The following is a 14,712-nucleotide window of genomic DNA, read 5'->3' as shown; positions in this document are numbered from 1 at the left end:
TGAAGTTTTTAAAAATAGTTTATTTTTCATTCAAACAGCTTATGAAAGTGGTGACCTCTGATAACAGTTCTCTACTTGTGTTAGAAGCTTCAGGAGCGATGAAGGGTTGTACGGAAAGAGTTGTTTAGTCTGCAGCCTCGTCACCACCTGTCTGAGTTCTGACAGGCAGAAGACGGCTCTGTCCAACACATTGCATGTTTCTTCCTCCAACACAGCTGCTGCAGTTGGACACACCTTCTCACTTTGTATCACTGATAAACTGGGTTTGGTTTTCAGTTTAGAGCTCCTGTCCGTCATAAGTGCAACTGTGGTTTGAGACTGTTTGTGCCCATCAGAGGTTTCTTCACTGGACTCGTCAGAACTGTCATACTCTACAAGCCGAAACCCAATGCCTGAACTGGAGCCTTCCAGTGGTGGGACAGAACCTCCAGGCTCAGAGCCATGAGCGTCAGCAAGACGCTTCACATTTCTGTGACTGCACGCCGCAGCGAAGCCTTGCCAATCTTCTCTAAGGTACTTTAGGTAGCGAACAAAGTATTCCAGGAAGCAGGTTTCAGAGGAGATGAGGAAGTCGAGGAGGATGCTGTGGTCAAAGGACAGGCTCTGGAGCAGCAGCACAAAGTGGCAGTGAGGGTTGCATCCAGATGCACAGGCTGCCTCCAGCACTGAATAACCGTCCCAGCCTGAACAGCGTCTGGAAGATACGAGTCCCGGTGGGAGTTAGTCCTCCCTGCCTGAAGGAGCGCTCACGTCTAAGGAATCAGCACTTTCTTTACAGTTTTTCTGTTAAAGACGGGCAACTTTAACATTTTTGGATTGCAACTAAGCCCAATATTATTCATATCCCTGGTAGTGTATGGAAGTAATTTTTTAAGACAGACAGGTACAGATTAGGGTGCCAGTACAGAGGCCTTCCAACCTAAAAGACTTGGATCTCATCAAAGACAGATCAGCAGAAGCTGGCCAACAGTTATAAGAAGGGGTTTAAATAGTGTAACAACAATATATTTTTCCATTGATTACACTGGTCAACAACCAAAAAAATCTACTCTTGTGTTTTTCAAATGTTTTAGGATCATTTTGATGTGCAGGATCAAAATGATCCTGCACATCAAAATGTGCATGATCCTGCACATCCTGCACAAATGGTTTTCCTCAATCCGGCCAGTTTACATGTACTTACCCTTATCAGTGTTTATTATTCAATTTACAGAAATCCCAGTTTGCAATATTTAACTAATACACTCTGTTAGAAAACTTTTTTTTCCTAAAACGTTTTTAGATGTGAAATATTAATGGAAATGAACTGATAATGTCACAAAAATGTCACCAATTTAGTCAGAAGATCAAATTTCTCTAAATCAAATTAGAATAAAAACCTGACCTGACTGAGAAAAATGGATGTCATTTTTTGATTCAGTGGTTCTAAATAGTCCTAATTCAGATGCAAAATCAGACAACTTCCAAAAAAATATTTTTTTGTAGCCCAGTGTTAACATAATTTTTGACAAGGCTTTTTTTTTAATAAACTGAATCTATAAGTTACTCTTTTACATTTATAGGTATAAAAAAATAATTTTTTCTCTGAGGTCTGAGGGATGCCCAACTCATTTCCTGTCAGAAACAAACTTCTTAATTAAGTGAAAATAGTTTGAAATCTAACAGCCAGGATTGTGAATAAATCTGGGCTTCACTCTGGATCATTTAGTCAGAAAGCAATTAAACAAGTAAATGACACACTCAGCTAATATCTGTTTTACCTATAGCTGAGGAATATTGGCAGAGATGCACTGGCTGCCTCCATTAGGTCATCATCCTGTTCTCCAAACAGCAAGCTGATCCAACTGCAAGAGTGACTGACTTCAGTCTGAGAGACATCCAACCTCCTCAACCAGGACCACAGACTCTGTAGATATGAGTCAGCCTCTGAGGTTCTGTCCACACCTGCATGGAGCACAGAAATATCATTATGCTTCCCAAAGTGTACACATGATTTTAGGCTCCAGTTGTTAAGTCTCTGAAATTCAGCAAGATCTGGAGAAGTACAGATCAGACTTTTCCTGACCAAAACTGATTTAAAGGTTTTCTTAAAAAGGCCTAAACTTCCAATTCCAACATTTTATTCTAAGGTCTATACCAAATAAAAAACAAAAAATCTGCAGTAGGACCGCAACTGTATCCGAGATACAGTTATGGTCTTTAAATGCAAAAGGAATTAATGGAATTAAAGATAATCCTCAATTCAAAGCATAACTTAAACTCAATTAAAAATACTTTATTAATCCCAGAGGGAAATTAAATAATGTAATAAAAAACAGCTTCTCCTCCCGGTGTTCCTACTGTCATCTGCAGGAATACACTGCTCAGTCAGAAACAACCAATCAGAGCCAGGAGGAGGGTCTTAGTCTTGCTTGTGTACATCCTGCTCACACCCTCCCCTTGCTCTCAGCTATGCTAAAACTTAATGCTGACATCAGAGTGTTCAGGTTAGTTAGCACAGCCACCAATGATGGCGGAGAAACAGTTTTTCTGGAATAGTAAGTTGTTTCTCCACCATTATCACATTTAGCAGCAAGTACATGATTGACACCGCTGAAACCCTCCTCCAGGTTCTGATTGGTTGTTTCTGCAGATGGCAGTAGGAGCACAGGGAGGAGATCAATCTTTTCACTGATTGTGTCTCACGACATAGTGAAAATGATATCAAATATGTAAAAAACAAACATGTCTATAAAAGTTACAAACTGCAGCTTTAACCATGCATGTATGTATTTGGAGAGAGAGCAAAGGGAATCCATGCATGCACCTAGAGAACATACAAACACCATGCAGAACTTATTGTAATCCAGCAGTGCTAAGATCACCATTGTCCAGACCCACAACATGAAGTCACAAAGCTGAACTCTGACCTGCAGCAGCAGCTGTCTGGAGATGAAGCTCTACAGATTTGAGAAGAACCAGACTGACTGCCCTCAGCATGGAGCCATCCGGTTTCAGGCCTTCCTTTTCTCGCCCTCCGAAGAACACGGCCCGTTCCACCTGCAGGCTCTGCAGCCAGTCAGCAGCCACCGCCTGTAAGACACACTGAGCCAGCACACAGCGGTCAGCACGCAAATCTTTGTGCTCCCGCACGTACAGAGCCACTCCCTCCAGGGACCAGTCCTCTCCCAGCTTCTGAAGCAGAACTCTCTTGAGCAGAAGCAGGATTCGCTTTTTCACAAAATAGTCAGAGCAGCAGCTGACGGTCATCAGGAGCGCTGCAGACTGTACTGCAGGTATCCTCTGGCTTCTCAGGCTGAGCCCAGCTCCACAAACGAAACCCGATGCAGTCAGAACCTCCAGCAGGTCCAACAACAGGCAGAATGTCGTTCTCCAGGAGCCGCTGAAGTCAACCTCTGTCCTCTCTTCAGGAAGCAGCTTAGAACACAAAGCAGTCAGGCTGCAGTCAAACGCTGCCACGACCTCTGCAAGGAGCACTGATGGAGGAAACAGATATTAGACAGACGCAACGTTAGACTCAAAAACAGAGAGACTCAGTGGTTGGTAGAGGGGTGAGCAATGTGCAGCACAGAATAAATACTGCAGGACTTGTTCTGAGATACCCACAAGGGAACTAAGTGATCCTGAAGACTGAAGCAGAATGTACTGAAGCCAACAGGAAGTACCTTGATGCGACTGTTTGAGGAGCTTTTTGACGACTTCAGTGAGAGACCAAAGGCAGGCGTCAAGTTCAGGACCAGGACGAGAGCTGCTGAAAGTCTGCACACACTGCTTCTGCCAAACAGGATTCACTGTGCCCTGGAGAGGTGGAGAGGTTTTTATTTAAAAAATAAACAAATCATCACTGAGTAGAATGTACCAGTATTAACTGTTTGTGTAGCTGGATCACAAACCGGGCTGGAGGTTCAGGAGTAGAAACAGCAGCAGGATACAAAGTGGAGGAATCAATTTATTGAAAACACCATTAAACTCGATCCAGTATAAATTAAATATACTCTATTTATCCCAAAAGGAAATCAAAAGCTGTGATGGAGAGTTGTGGGAGATAATGCAGCTCAGCAATCCAGCCACATTGAGAGACAGAATGTCTCTGTGGGAGTCACAGCATATAAAAAAAAAAGAAAAAAAAGAACAAAGATTTATGCACAAATTTAACAGGCGGTCTTTAATAACTGGCCATCAGATTAACAACTTAAGTCTGAATGCAGCTCTCATTTTTTTTCTGTGTTTCAAGGCTCTGCTTACACAAAATGAAAATGTGTCATTTTTCCCACAGTTTTAAGATTTTTATGATCTGAACTATATTTGACTTTAAAATTAACAGATTAAAATGTGTAATGGTCTTTGAGTTCAGACAATGTGGCAGTTTTAGTTTTTAACCTGTATTACGAACTTGTTAGATTATTATTATGCTCCCCAGACCAGCAGAAAAGTATGGTAGCATAGAGGCGTTGTTAGAAAAATGAGTAAAGTAAAAAAGAAAAAAAAAATCTGAAATTTTCAGTTTAATCTCAACAATTTCTAAAAAAAAAAAAATAAATAAATTCAAAGGTCAAAATTTCTGACAATCTCAATTTCTGAGGTTTTTTTTTGGAAGAGATTTACTCCCTTATGGCCCATTTACAGCGAGGTGGAAGAAAGAGAGACTGCACCCACATTCAGAAGTCTGTTACAATGTTCCACCAGAACATAGATTGTTTCATTATTTGACAAGAATCAGCTCAGCACTGCAGGAGTCGTGAAGATAAGAATATTATTATGGAAAAGTCGTTTCCTTTTTTTCGAACTACTCACTGATGTGCTGATAAGGTAGAGAACACACACAGACGCAGACTTTGCAGCCAGATGTGAGATCACCTGATCCTCAGATTGGAAGTGGAGCACCTGAGGACCAAAGCGGGTTCTTCATGATGACGTCTTCTCGTGTTTGTCTGTGGTTTCACCCAGTAGGTTACTTACAAGCTGAGACATGAGGTCCATGGGGTCAAACAGAAGGCTGAGGATGTCCCTCCAGGGGCCCCGGACAGCTCCATCCAGGCTCTGAGCGGACAACCCGCAGCAGATCTTCCTCAGCAGAGTCAGACTGAAGGCGATCAGCTCCCACGCGGTTTCAGCGCCTTCCTGCGTGTCCCTTTCCAGCACCTGTCCACAAACGCCAGAAAAGAGCAGCCTCGCAACCTCACCACCGCTTAGTTTCGGACAAATTCCTCCGAGAAGAGCCCGGTAGCAGTGAGACAGCTCTCTGATGGAAGACGGCCCGGGACTCTCCGGGAGATCCATCCTTCCGCTCAGAGAAAAATAGTATCATAGCTACATCTGATCAAGTCCATTTGGTTTCTCTTTTTCTTCACTGATGGGTTTCTTCTTGTTGTTTTTCTTCTTCTTCTTCTTCTTCTTCTTCTTCTTCTTCTTTAGGTTTTAACGGCAGCTTGCATCCATTATTGTTGTACTACTGCCATCTATTGGATCCTAATATTATCTATACCTCAAATTCTCAAAAAGATCCCAGTATTTTTTAAAAAAACGAAAAATCTTCTTTTCCCCCTCAATACTATTTAACTGATCAACCACATTCTCAAATTTCAATTCCCTATTAAAACCTAATTCCGTTTTTAATAATCTTCTTTGATTTTCATATTTTCTACAACTAATAAAAACATGTTCCATAGTTTCTAAAGTATCACACCAACTACAGAGTTCCATTTAAAAAACTCCGCCCGTAATTATCTCCTCCCTCCTGTTTATTCCTCTGATCCTTACTACATCAACTGTATTTTGTATCCTATATAAATGTCTTCCATTTATTTTATTATCCCACCTAATTTTCCATATCTTCTTGCTTTCTCCCCAAACTATACTTTTGCCTTCAAATTTAGATAACTTTGCTGGCATATCAATATCTTCTTTTATAATAGCGTCCTTAGCCAACCTACTTGTTCTTGTTCTTCTTGTTCTTCTTCTTTGATGTTTATTGGCGGTTGGCAAACAACGAAATTGTTGCACTACCGCCACCGGCTGGTAGTAATCAGCTGTGTTCATTTGAGATAACGAAATATTATAACTAACTTTTTTGAGTCATTCTAAATAGATCAACTAAATCTAGTATAGCTTAAATTGTATTTAAATTTGAATCAATTATTGTCTTTCTCCTTAGTAGTTTTTATATTGTTTCATCACAGTATTCAAACTGACCCCCCGAAATATTTCCCCAAAATAAAGGTTTCTATTCAGTCTAGTACTTAGCCCAAATCTTTCTTCCATTGCTTTTGCCTTTTCTCATTCATTTCCTGTTTTATTAAAACCAATAACTCCACGTGGTTCCAGTGGCCCCCTTTGCATTAGTGTTTTTTTTTTCTTTTTTTTCTAATGGCGATTCGCAAACAACTGGATGAATTATCCACCTTGAGAATTTTAATATGGCTCAGAATCTATTTTCTACCTCTATAATCTTTAAAACAAATTTAAATACACCACCTGATGATGATGATGATAATAATAATAATAATAATAATAATAATAATAATAATCACTTTTATAATTTTTATTGGAGATTTTAACTGCACTATTCAGCACAGAACAACCAAATCTAATTTTATCACTTTTCCTAAACTCTTCCACTTTCTTTTGAATATTATAACAGCAAACCTTGACTTCTGCACCCTATTGATCTTGCCATTTTTTCTTTACATACAGCTTAGCTATATTTTTAACTTCTCTTTTGCTCATTTTTACATTCATATCAATACTTTTTGTAGGATTTTAGCAGGGAATCATAACTGAGCCCTATAGCACCTACTGTATCTTAATCATGAACAGATTGAATTATTCAATGCCCAGTCTAGATCCCACATTGTTGATAACAACGTATTCCTGCATCAAGAAAGTCCTTGGTTCAAATCTCTGCCTACCCTGATTGTTGGAGGCAGGTAGGCACCAGTTTGAATTCTTATTAATGTGCAACTTGAAGATCTTTTACCTTTTATAATGTCATCAATATTGGTATTAGTTCTCTCTGTACTATTAAATTATTCCTCGTAATATTTAAATCTGATGATAAGATACTCTGTTTCCTAACATTTTAAAACTTTGCACTGTGTTACTATACTTTCTAGCTCTTCTTTTCCCAAGCAGACTTTGGTCAGGCTTACTGAGTTCCAAAACCAAAACGGACTAATCATTGTGTTATTTATTGCAGTTTCTTCTGACTTATCTTGAATTATTATACCAAACTATTGATTTGCTTTGTTGTTGTTTCTTTTGGACAGTTTATTGTGCAATTCCTGATCAGCTATTACCAAATGATGGGAGTGTGTAACAAGAAATGGGAGAAAGAGAAATAATTTTCATATTCAAGTTATATTGTTTCTCATTTTTCATTCCAAATAATTCTACTCTAATTTATGTGTCAAAGAAAAGTTTGTGTGCAATAGTCTAAAATGGTGTATATTTGAATTAGAGTAAAGAGTAATCATCTTATCATTGGAGAGTTGTGTCAATTCCACCTTCCTTTCTCTCCACATGCAGATGTAGGTGTGTGAGGACTTAAGCAACTCTAATGTCAACAGATCCAAATTCTGGCTTTTTTGACTGAAATTGCTGATATTTTTTTACTTTAAAATGTCAGCACTGCCACCTGTGCCTCTGGACAAGCATATGAGAAAAACAAGAGGGAGAAGCATTTTCTAGTGCAAATATATGGAGGATTTTTCCATCTATGCAACACAGGCAAAAAAAATAACACTAACAGAATTCAATCTTTCACCTCACTCTGTCTGCTGTCAATGCTCTTTAAATCTCCGTTTAAATGCTTAGAGAGCCATGACCATCATATTGGTCATGATGGAAGACTATCATGACGCCATTAAGTATTAATGGAACAAGAGATGTTTTGAACTTTGTCCTTCTCTTTCTGGTCCTGTTCTGCATCCATGAAGCCTCCTTTTCAACGCCTCTGGGATTTAGGGTTGTAGCTTTGGTTATTTGAGGTTTTTTTTATGGTAACCTACAGAAGAGGATTAGGGCCACTGGGGGAAAAATAAAACAGTTCTGACTTTAGTCTCAGAATTCTGAGATTAAAGTCAGAATTCTGACTTTAATCTCAGAATTCTAAATTTAATCTCAGAATTCTCAGAATTCTAAATTTAGTCTCAGAATTCAGACTTTAATCTCAAAAATAATAATTCAGATTTTTTTTCTCAGAATTCTTCTGAGATTAAAGTCAGAATTATTATTTTTGAGATTAAAATCAGAATTCTGACTTTTTTCCTAAGAATTCTGACATTAAAGTCAGAATTTTTTTTCCCCCAGTGGCCCTAATCCTCTTCCGTAGTAACCAGTCGCTCGTAGTTGTAAAAAAACGATACCTTATCGCCACAGTACCACATCATATTTGTAAAAAAAAAAAAGTGAGAGCAAAAATCCTCCCAGCCGTAGAGCATTCAGAACCAGATAAATAAGTGTTCAAACATGCAATGATTCAACCACGAACATGATTAACAAAATAATTTTTCTTTATTTTGTTCTGTTCTGTTCTCTATCTTATTTGTTATACTGGGAGCATTTTACCTTTTCCAAACCACTTCCCTGTAAGGATAACCTTTTATATCCCATCACCTTTTGTTCATTTTGATCATATTGAGCTGCATATGCTCTTATTGTGAAGAAGAGGAAGAAGAAGACGGAAGTTTGGTTGTTTTTCCTGGTGAGGTCACACTGTTGTCACAGAGACTTAGTAGTTGAAGCGATTTTGACAGCAAAATGAACTTTGACGGAACTTCCAGGTGTTGTTGGTGAAGTTTTCCTGAACCCTGAGCTGTGCTGTTTGCTGTGGAATCTGAGCGGAAGGGAGCAGAAATATGCAGCTTTGACAACTCCAGTCTTCCCTGGAGCTGATTGATTGGCTAAACGGCTGCTTATCGTCTGCACAGTAAGTCTTTGTTTTATCGAAGCAGAGGTATCATTTTTGGCTGTAAATGATCAGTATTAACTTTATTATCGACAAATCCACTGCACTGCTGCGTATTAGTCCCTGGCTCGGTTCCTGAAGGCATAGAAAAGCTAACGAGCTAACGCTGGGGAGTTAGTTAGCCTGCTGGCTAACTAGCATCAGCTAGCAGCCTGGTAAAAATAACATCCCTAAATTGGCCTTTTGTTCGAGGATTTTGGCAAATATTATTTCTCTAAAGTCCAGACTGAATATCCTTTACATTTGGACTCTTATTAGTTGGTTTTCATGCTACAAATATGTACAGTTTAATGTTAATCCTGTTTTAAAACACTGCTACTTTGTTGTTCTCATTGTTAATTTCCCAGTCTGTTCCATTAACCATTTAAGTTGCTAAACATTTGTTGTTCCAAAGCTAAGCTACAGCGTTTTAAACTGAAAAACAAATAATCAGTTTAAACAGAAGATTTAGTTTGAAATGTAACTGTTCTGCTTCATTTTGTTGTTCTAAAGGCTTATTTTATCATTTACAACATGTGAACACTTCTTAACTTAATATTTGTCCTTCATAATTCACTTTATTTTTATTTATTTTTTGTTTCAGTCTTGTGTGTTATTAGTACCCTGCAGGATGAGTATTCATCATGTGCTGTGCAGTCTTTCCCAGTCTTTCACATTGCAGCCTGTTCAACTCAAAGTCACAAGGTTTAAAGGTTAAAACACTACACTAGGGAATGCATGGAAGAGGATTAGGGCAACTGGAAAAAAAAAAAAAAGTTTTAAATTTTTTTTTTTTTTTTTTTTTTTGGCAGAATTGAGTTAAATTCTGGTTCTAATCCTAGAAACAGGGCATCTCTTCAAAAAGGCGGTTTCTTTAACATTGTCCAATGTAAAGTCAACAGACCAATAAAATGCACTTATATGCCTTGCAAGATATTTAAGACATTTTAATTTTAAAGGAATGCTATGAAGACAGAAAAAAACAAATGTAAAGGTACCATGGAATAAATAATTCTCTACATTATTACGGTTGTGAGAATAAAATAAAAAATATCGTGGAGAACATAAGTGAGTTGGTGGGTGTCTAACATTCAGGGCTGCTCAATTATGAAGAAAATAAGGTCTCATTTAAAACTGGCATAGTTGCTCTTAAGTTTGGAAACACCCTACTTACTGGTGTTAATTCTTCTTATTAAAATAATCTTTTTTTAATTCTATCTTTGTACAATGTGGCCTTTCATTTATACATAATGTCTAACCATATACAATAGCAAATTGTCAGCTTTAGATTTAGATTTAACCAATCTAAACAGAAACAGAGGAAAAAGTGTTTTGGTATCTTTGATACCGATGGCTGGTCACACCGTCCTGTCATCTGAAGTGACCAGTTTGGTCTTCATTCATTCATTTTAAAGGTTGGAAAACTTTTTGTGTTGAGGTTCTACTCTAGAGTTTCTTCTATTTTCTTCATCGAGAGATTTAGTGTGGTTAAGATTACTAATAACTTTTTAGCATTTAAATAGTTTTTGGACAGCTTGACATACAAATCAGAATTGAAGCAAAAAATTGGTAGCACAGCTCTAGAAGCCTCCACCTTTTTGTGGGTTTATCCTGGAAAATGTGTTAGGAAAACCAGGGAGCTTTACTTAATCATGTTGTTCTACATTTAAAAATAAATCTGAACACTTCAGTGCTGGCGTGAAGAAATTGGCGATTAGAAGAAGAGGTGAAATACGATTTCCTCTTCGTGTTGTGATTTATCTGTCTTGATTTTGCAGCAGAACATCTGCAGGTGCAGCAGCAATATGACTAAGAGAAGCCCATCTCTTCAGCTGGTTAAAAGGTACATTTTGATTTTAATCATGTTGTTGTTGTGTTAAGTAAACCCTGAGAAATATGAGATGAAATTGATTAAACCTGTTTTAAAAATTAACTTTAACTTGATTCATCCTCTGTTCCTTAGAAACAGTTTGTTATATTGTCTTCTATAATGGAAACTGAGATATTGTTGCTTTCCTAAAATAATGGTCAAAAAATGACTTAAGCCAATTATTTTTAGGAATAAAACAATGTTGTGTATATACATATAGGTTTGACAATAATGTAAAGTTACTTTTTGTAATGGATTAAACTGGACTCAAAATTTATTGTAAGGTCTATGCAGTTGAAAATTTGGATGGATTTAGCAAGTTGTGATTATTATTATTATTATTATTATTATTATTATTACATTTTAAAAAACTAAAAAGTAAAAAAAACTGGGCATATATTTTTTTCAATTAATTAAAAAATCAATTAATAATACTTATCATGTAGCAAAATATAATGGTGTCACAATTCATATCATCTAAGTATCTTCAAAGGCTTGTTGTGGATGGTGTTGCTGTGGGAACAGTTGGTGTAAGATTAGTTTTACATTTTAGGACCTACTGGTTCTCAAAAATGAAACCAAAATGGAAAGCAGTTGATGAAACACTAACTATTGATACTTTTGAATTAAAAGAGAAAGTAGCTTCCAGCCGCTGCTACTTCAATGCATACCTCAGAATCAGTGTGTGTGAGCAACTCAGTAAAAGTTAGACAGACTACTTGGTCAGTCCAGGTGTTTAACTCAGAAAGGGAGGCAAGACATCATGTATCTTAGAGAAGATTTTGTTTCTGCAAGTCAGTCTGGCCATTTCCAAGCTTTATGAAATTCATTATTTGATAGCGAGAAAGTTGGTTGACAAGTCTAAAACAATCCAGACAAACATCCACCCAGCATTATGTCACAGATCTGCCAACAGCTACAAAAAGCGGGTGGTCAAGATGCATCTTACTGAGGGACATTAAAAAGTTCAGATGTCTCTTAGCAAGACAAAAACCTCAAGTTATCTTCAGATAATAACCCCATTGAGAGCCACAATGTATTTCTTAGTTTTTCCAAAGTGAACAGGTAAAAATTCCTGTTGTGAAATGTGACAGGATGCTGAACCATCACTGCAGAGGGAACCCTGATCTCCATGAGGAGCTGCAGATCCAGGCTGCAGTGGCAGCGGGGGACATATGCACCGTCAGGAGGATGCTGGAGCAGGGCTACTCGCCTAAGATACGGGACGCCAATGGGTGGACGCTGCTGCACTTCTCTGCTGCCAAAGGAAAGGAGCGATGTGTCCGAGTCTTTCTGGAGCATGGAGGTCAGAAGCTGATGCTTTTGTTTTTATTAGTTTTCGTTATCTTGATCAGTCCTAGAACAGCTCCTTGAAATGTTAATAGAAACATTAATTTTATATTTATCCTGAAAGGAAACTGACTTCTGCACTTGAGCCTGTTTGTTAAAACAAAACAAAAGGTTTAAATCACCAGAGAAAATGCAGCCATTCACTAACATCATCGTTCCTAACAGAGCAAATCACTGCAGGTCTACACACATGAATAATTGAGAGACGGGGATGATGAAAAGTCATTAGAATACCTAGAGATAAGTAGTCCGGTATAGACTGTGTACCTACTGGATTCCAGGCAGCTGCAGGCTTAGATGTTTAATCTAAGCCAAAATTATATTCTTGGTGGTTGAGCTCAGGCGTCTGTGGCGTGTTTCAAAATGCCTACAATACAACCTCATCTATAAAGGAGAATACATGAAATAAAGTTGTGTTAATCTACTTGTGATAGTCTAAATGGAAGAGGAGGTAGTTCACTCTGGTGAGGAAAGATGGTAAGATGTAGAAGTTAATTAGACTAACTTATTCACACATGTGCCCAAACTGCCCTGCTCCTATCAATCACACATCCCAGACAAACTGTGCTTGACTCACCCTGCGGTAACAACAAATGACAAAATGGAGCTGGGCTATGTTAAACAAAATCTAAAGAGACTAGAAGTTACACTTCCATTAACCTCCTCTGCTGACACTCCTAAACTACAAGCAGATTACAATTCTAAAACAACACAGAAAATCAACGTCATTGTTCACTACTTCACTTTCTGTTTGCTGGTTGGCCTGGTAGAAATTCTACTGGAGGAAACCAAGTTAATGGGAGAAAGTCCAGACTGTCTGTGAAGTGAGATTTGAATTAAGCGGCATTGCTTAGGGAATCAATGGCCAGGCAACCTTGGTGGGTGAGCTGGCAACAAGAAGCCTCTGGTGTTAGCCCCAAAATACTTAGTTAATACAAAATAATGGAATTGTATATTCTAACATGTTTCATACAGCCAACAGTGACCTGTTACGGCAAATAATTAGTAATGGAGTTCTAGGAAATCCTATTTCTTTCACCTCACTACTAAAAGCAGGTAATGATGCAGTTCATTTGTTTCCATTCTGCTTCGCACAGCGGACCCCACAGTGAAGGACTTCATTGGTGGCTTCACAGCCCTTCACTATGCAGCCATGCATGGCAGGGCTCGCATTGCCCGACTGATGCTGGAGTCCGAGTATCGCGGTGACATCATCAACGCTAAAAGCAATGATGGCTGGACACCGCTCCATGTGGCAGCCCATTATGGCCGTGACTCGTTTGTACGCCTCCTGCTGGAGTTCAGGGCCGAGGTGGATCCACTTAGTGACAAAGGCACCACGCCACTGCAGCTGGCCATCATCCGTGAGCGCTCCAGCTGCGTACGGATCTTGCTGGACCACAGCGCCAACATCGATATTCAGAATGGTTTCCTGCTGCGCTATGCCGTCATCAAAGGAAACCATTCCTACTGCCGTATGTTCCTGCAGAGGGGGGCAGACACAAACCTTGGTCGCCTTGAAGATGGACAGACCCCTCTGCATCTGTCAGCCCTTAGGGACGATGCGCTGTGTGCTCAGATGCTCTACACATACGGGGCTAACACCAACACCAGGAACTACGAAGGCCAAACCCCCGTAGCTGTGTCTATTAGCATGTCTGGAATTAGCCGGCCTTGCCTGGATTTCCTGCAGGAGGTCACCAGTAAGTGTCACACTAACACTCCAACACTTGGCATCTATATAGGAAACTCAATTGGTTGGATAGAGTCTCACTGCTGCACTGAAGAGATACTGGAAGCAGTGGTTTAGTGATCCAGTTCAGGGTTTCCCCCAGAAAACTTGCTAAGGCAGTCCACCGGCAGCCCACCATATTTTTCTGTTAAAAGATGTTAAATAGACAGGAAATGTAAAATTATTACTGGGTAATTATTACGGGAAAACTTCACTAGTGACACAATATTTAAACAACTAGTCTTAAAAACAACTAATCAAAAAATACAATTAAAATGAATATCAATTATTTGTACTTCTGTTTAATCCAAAATACGTCAGCAGCTCCACAAGGACCCCAGGGCTTCAGGGACCCATAAATGCTATATATACATGTAATTTTTTTTTTTTTATCGAGAGGATCAATGCTGCTAAATTTGATTTAATGGTTTCAACACCCATAAATTAAAAGATTTTAAATTGTTTAACATTTAAATGCAAGATTTTAAGGAGCTGGCAAGTTTACTTTGTAAAAATTCAAAGAACAATATTCATAGTTAAATTGTTACCATAGCTACAATCTAATGCTATGAGTTTAATCTTTGAGTTTGAGCTTTGTTTGTTCATACAAATTAAACTGCAATTATAACTTATTGCTTTATAATAAGTTAGAATTATAACTTATTAACCAATGAAACTAGTCCCCCTCCCCCAGATTTCACTAAATTTAACACAGAAGCTGTAAGTGGTACTGATGGTTTTAGCAGCAAGAGGGACCCCTAAGTCAAATTCTGCTCCAGGCAGCCTTGGACCAGCCCTGCATGATGAGTTAAATCC

The 14,712-nt window shown here is 38.6% G+C and overlaps 2 protein-coding genes across 3 annotated transcripts in view; one reads left to right on the top strand and one right to left on the bottom strand.

Annotated features, from left to right (window-relative positions):
- lins1 (lines homolog 1) lies at positions 1–5,408 on the bottom strand. Its single transcript, XM_015051488.1, has 6 exons — positions 4,960–5,408; positions 4,795–4,884; positions 3,666–3,798; positions 2,910–3,476; positions 1,761–1,944; positions 1–694 (listed from the first exon to the last, which is right to left on the bottom strand). The coding sequence occupies exons 1-6, from the start codon at positions 5,278–5,280 to the stop codon at positions 40–42; spliced, it is 1,950 nt and encodes a 649-aa protein (XP_014906974.1). The 5' UTR covers positions 5,281–5,408; the 3' UTR covers positions 1–39.
- Positions 5,409–8,679: 3,271 nt separating this feature from the next.
- Positions 8,680–14,712, top strand: part of asb7 (ankyrin repeat and SOCS box containing 7) — a 16,939-nt gene continuing 10,906 nt past the window's right edge. Inside the window, exons 1-4 of one of the 2 annotated variants that reach the window (XM_015051487.1) lie at positions 8,680–8,926; positions 10,726–10,787; positions 11,909–12,120; positions 13,262–13,867. In XM_015051487.1, coding sequence (XP_014906973.1) covers positions 10,750–10,787; positions 11,909–12,120; positions 13,262–13,867 — 856 coding nt within the window. In that variant the 5' untranslated portion in view covers positions 8,680–8,926; positions 10,726–10,749. Of the gene's footprint in view, positions 8,927–10,722; positions 10,788–11,908; positions 12,121–13,261; positions 13,868–14,712 lie in introns of both variants that reach the window. The other variant, XM_015051486.1, reaches the window with a different exon arrangement.

Source organism: Poecilia latipinna, unplaced genomic scaffold (genome assembly GCF_001443285.1).
Source record: "Poecilia latipinna isolate Pla-1442-1.1 unplaced genomic scaffold, P_latipinna-1.0 Scaffold1047, whole genome shotgun sequence".
Lineage (NCBI taxonomy): Eukaryota > Metazoa > Chordata > Actinopteri > Cyprinodontiformes > Poeciliidae > Poecilia > Poecilia latipinna.
The sequence above is the reverse complement of the archived record's forward strand: the minus strand, read 5'-3'. Positions and strand labels throughout refer to the sequence as shown.

What these genes read in the sequence shown, in the direction of transcription:
- lins1 (XM_015051488.1), bottom strand. Translation starts at nt 5,280, where the DNA reads ATGGATCTCCCGGAGAGTCCCGGGCCGTCTTCCATCAGAGAGCTGTCT. An exon ending in TGGACCTCATGTCTCAGCTT is followed by an intron (nt 4,885 to 4,959) that starts GTAAGTAACCTA and finishes TTTGGTCCTCAG; the next exon opens with GTGCTCCACTTCCAATCTGA. An exon ending in CCTCAAACAGTCGCATCAAG is followed by an intron (nt 3,477 to 3,665) that starts GTACTTCCTGTT and finishes TTCCTCCATCAG; the next exon opens with TGCTCCTTGCAGAGGTCGTG.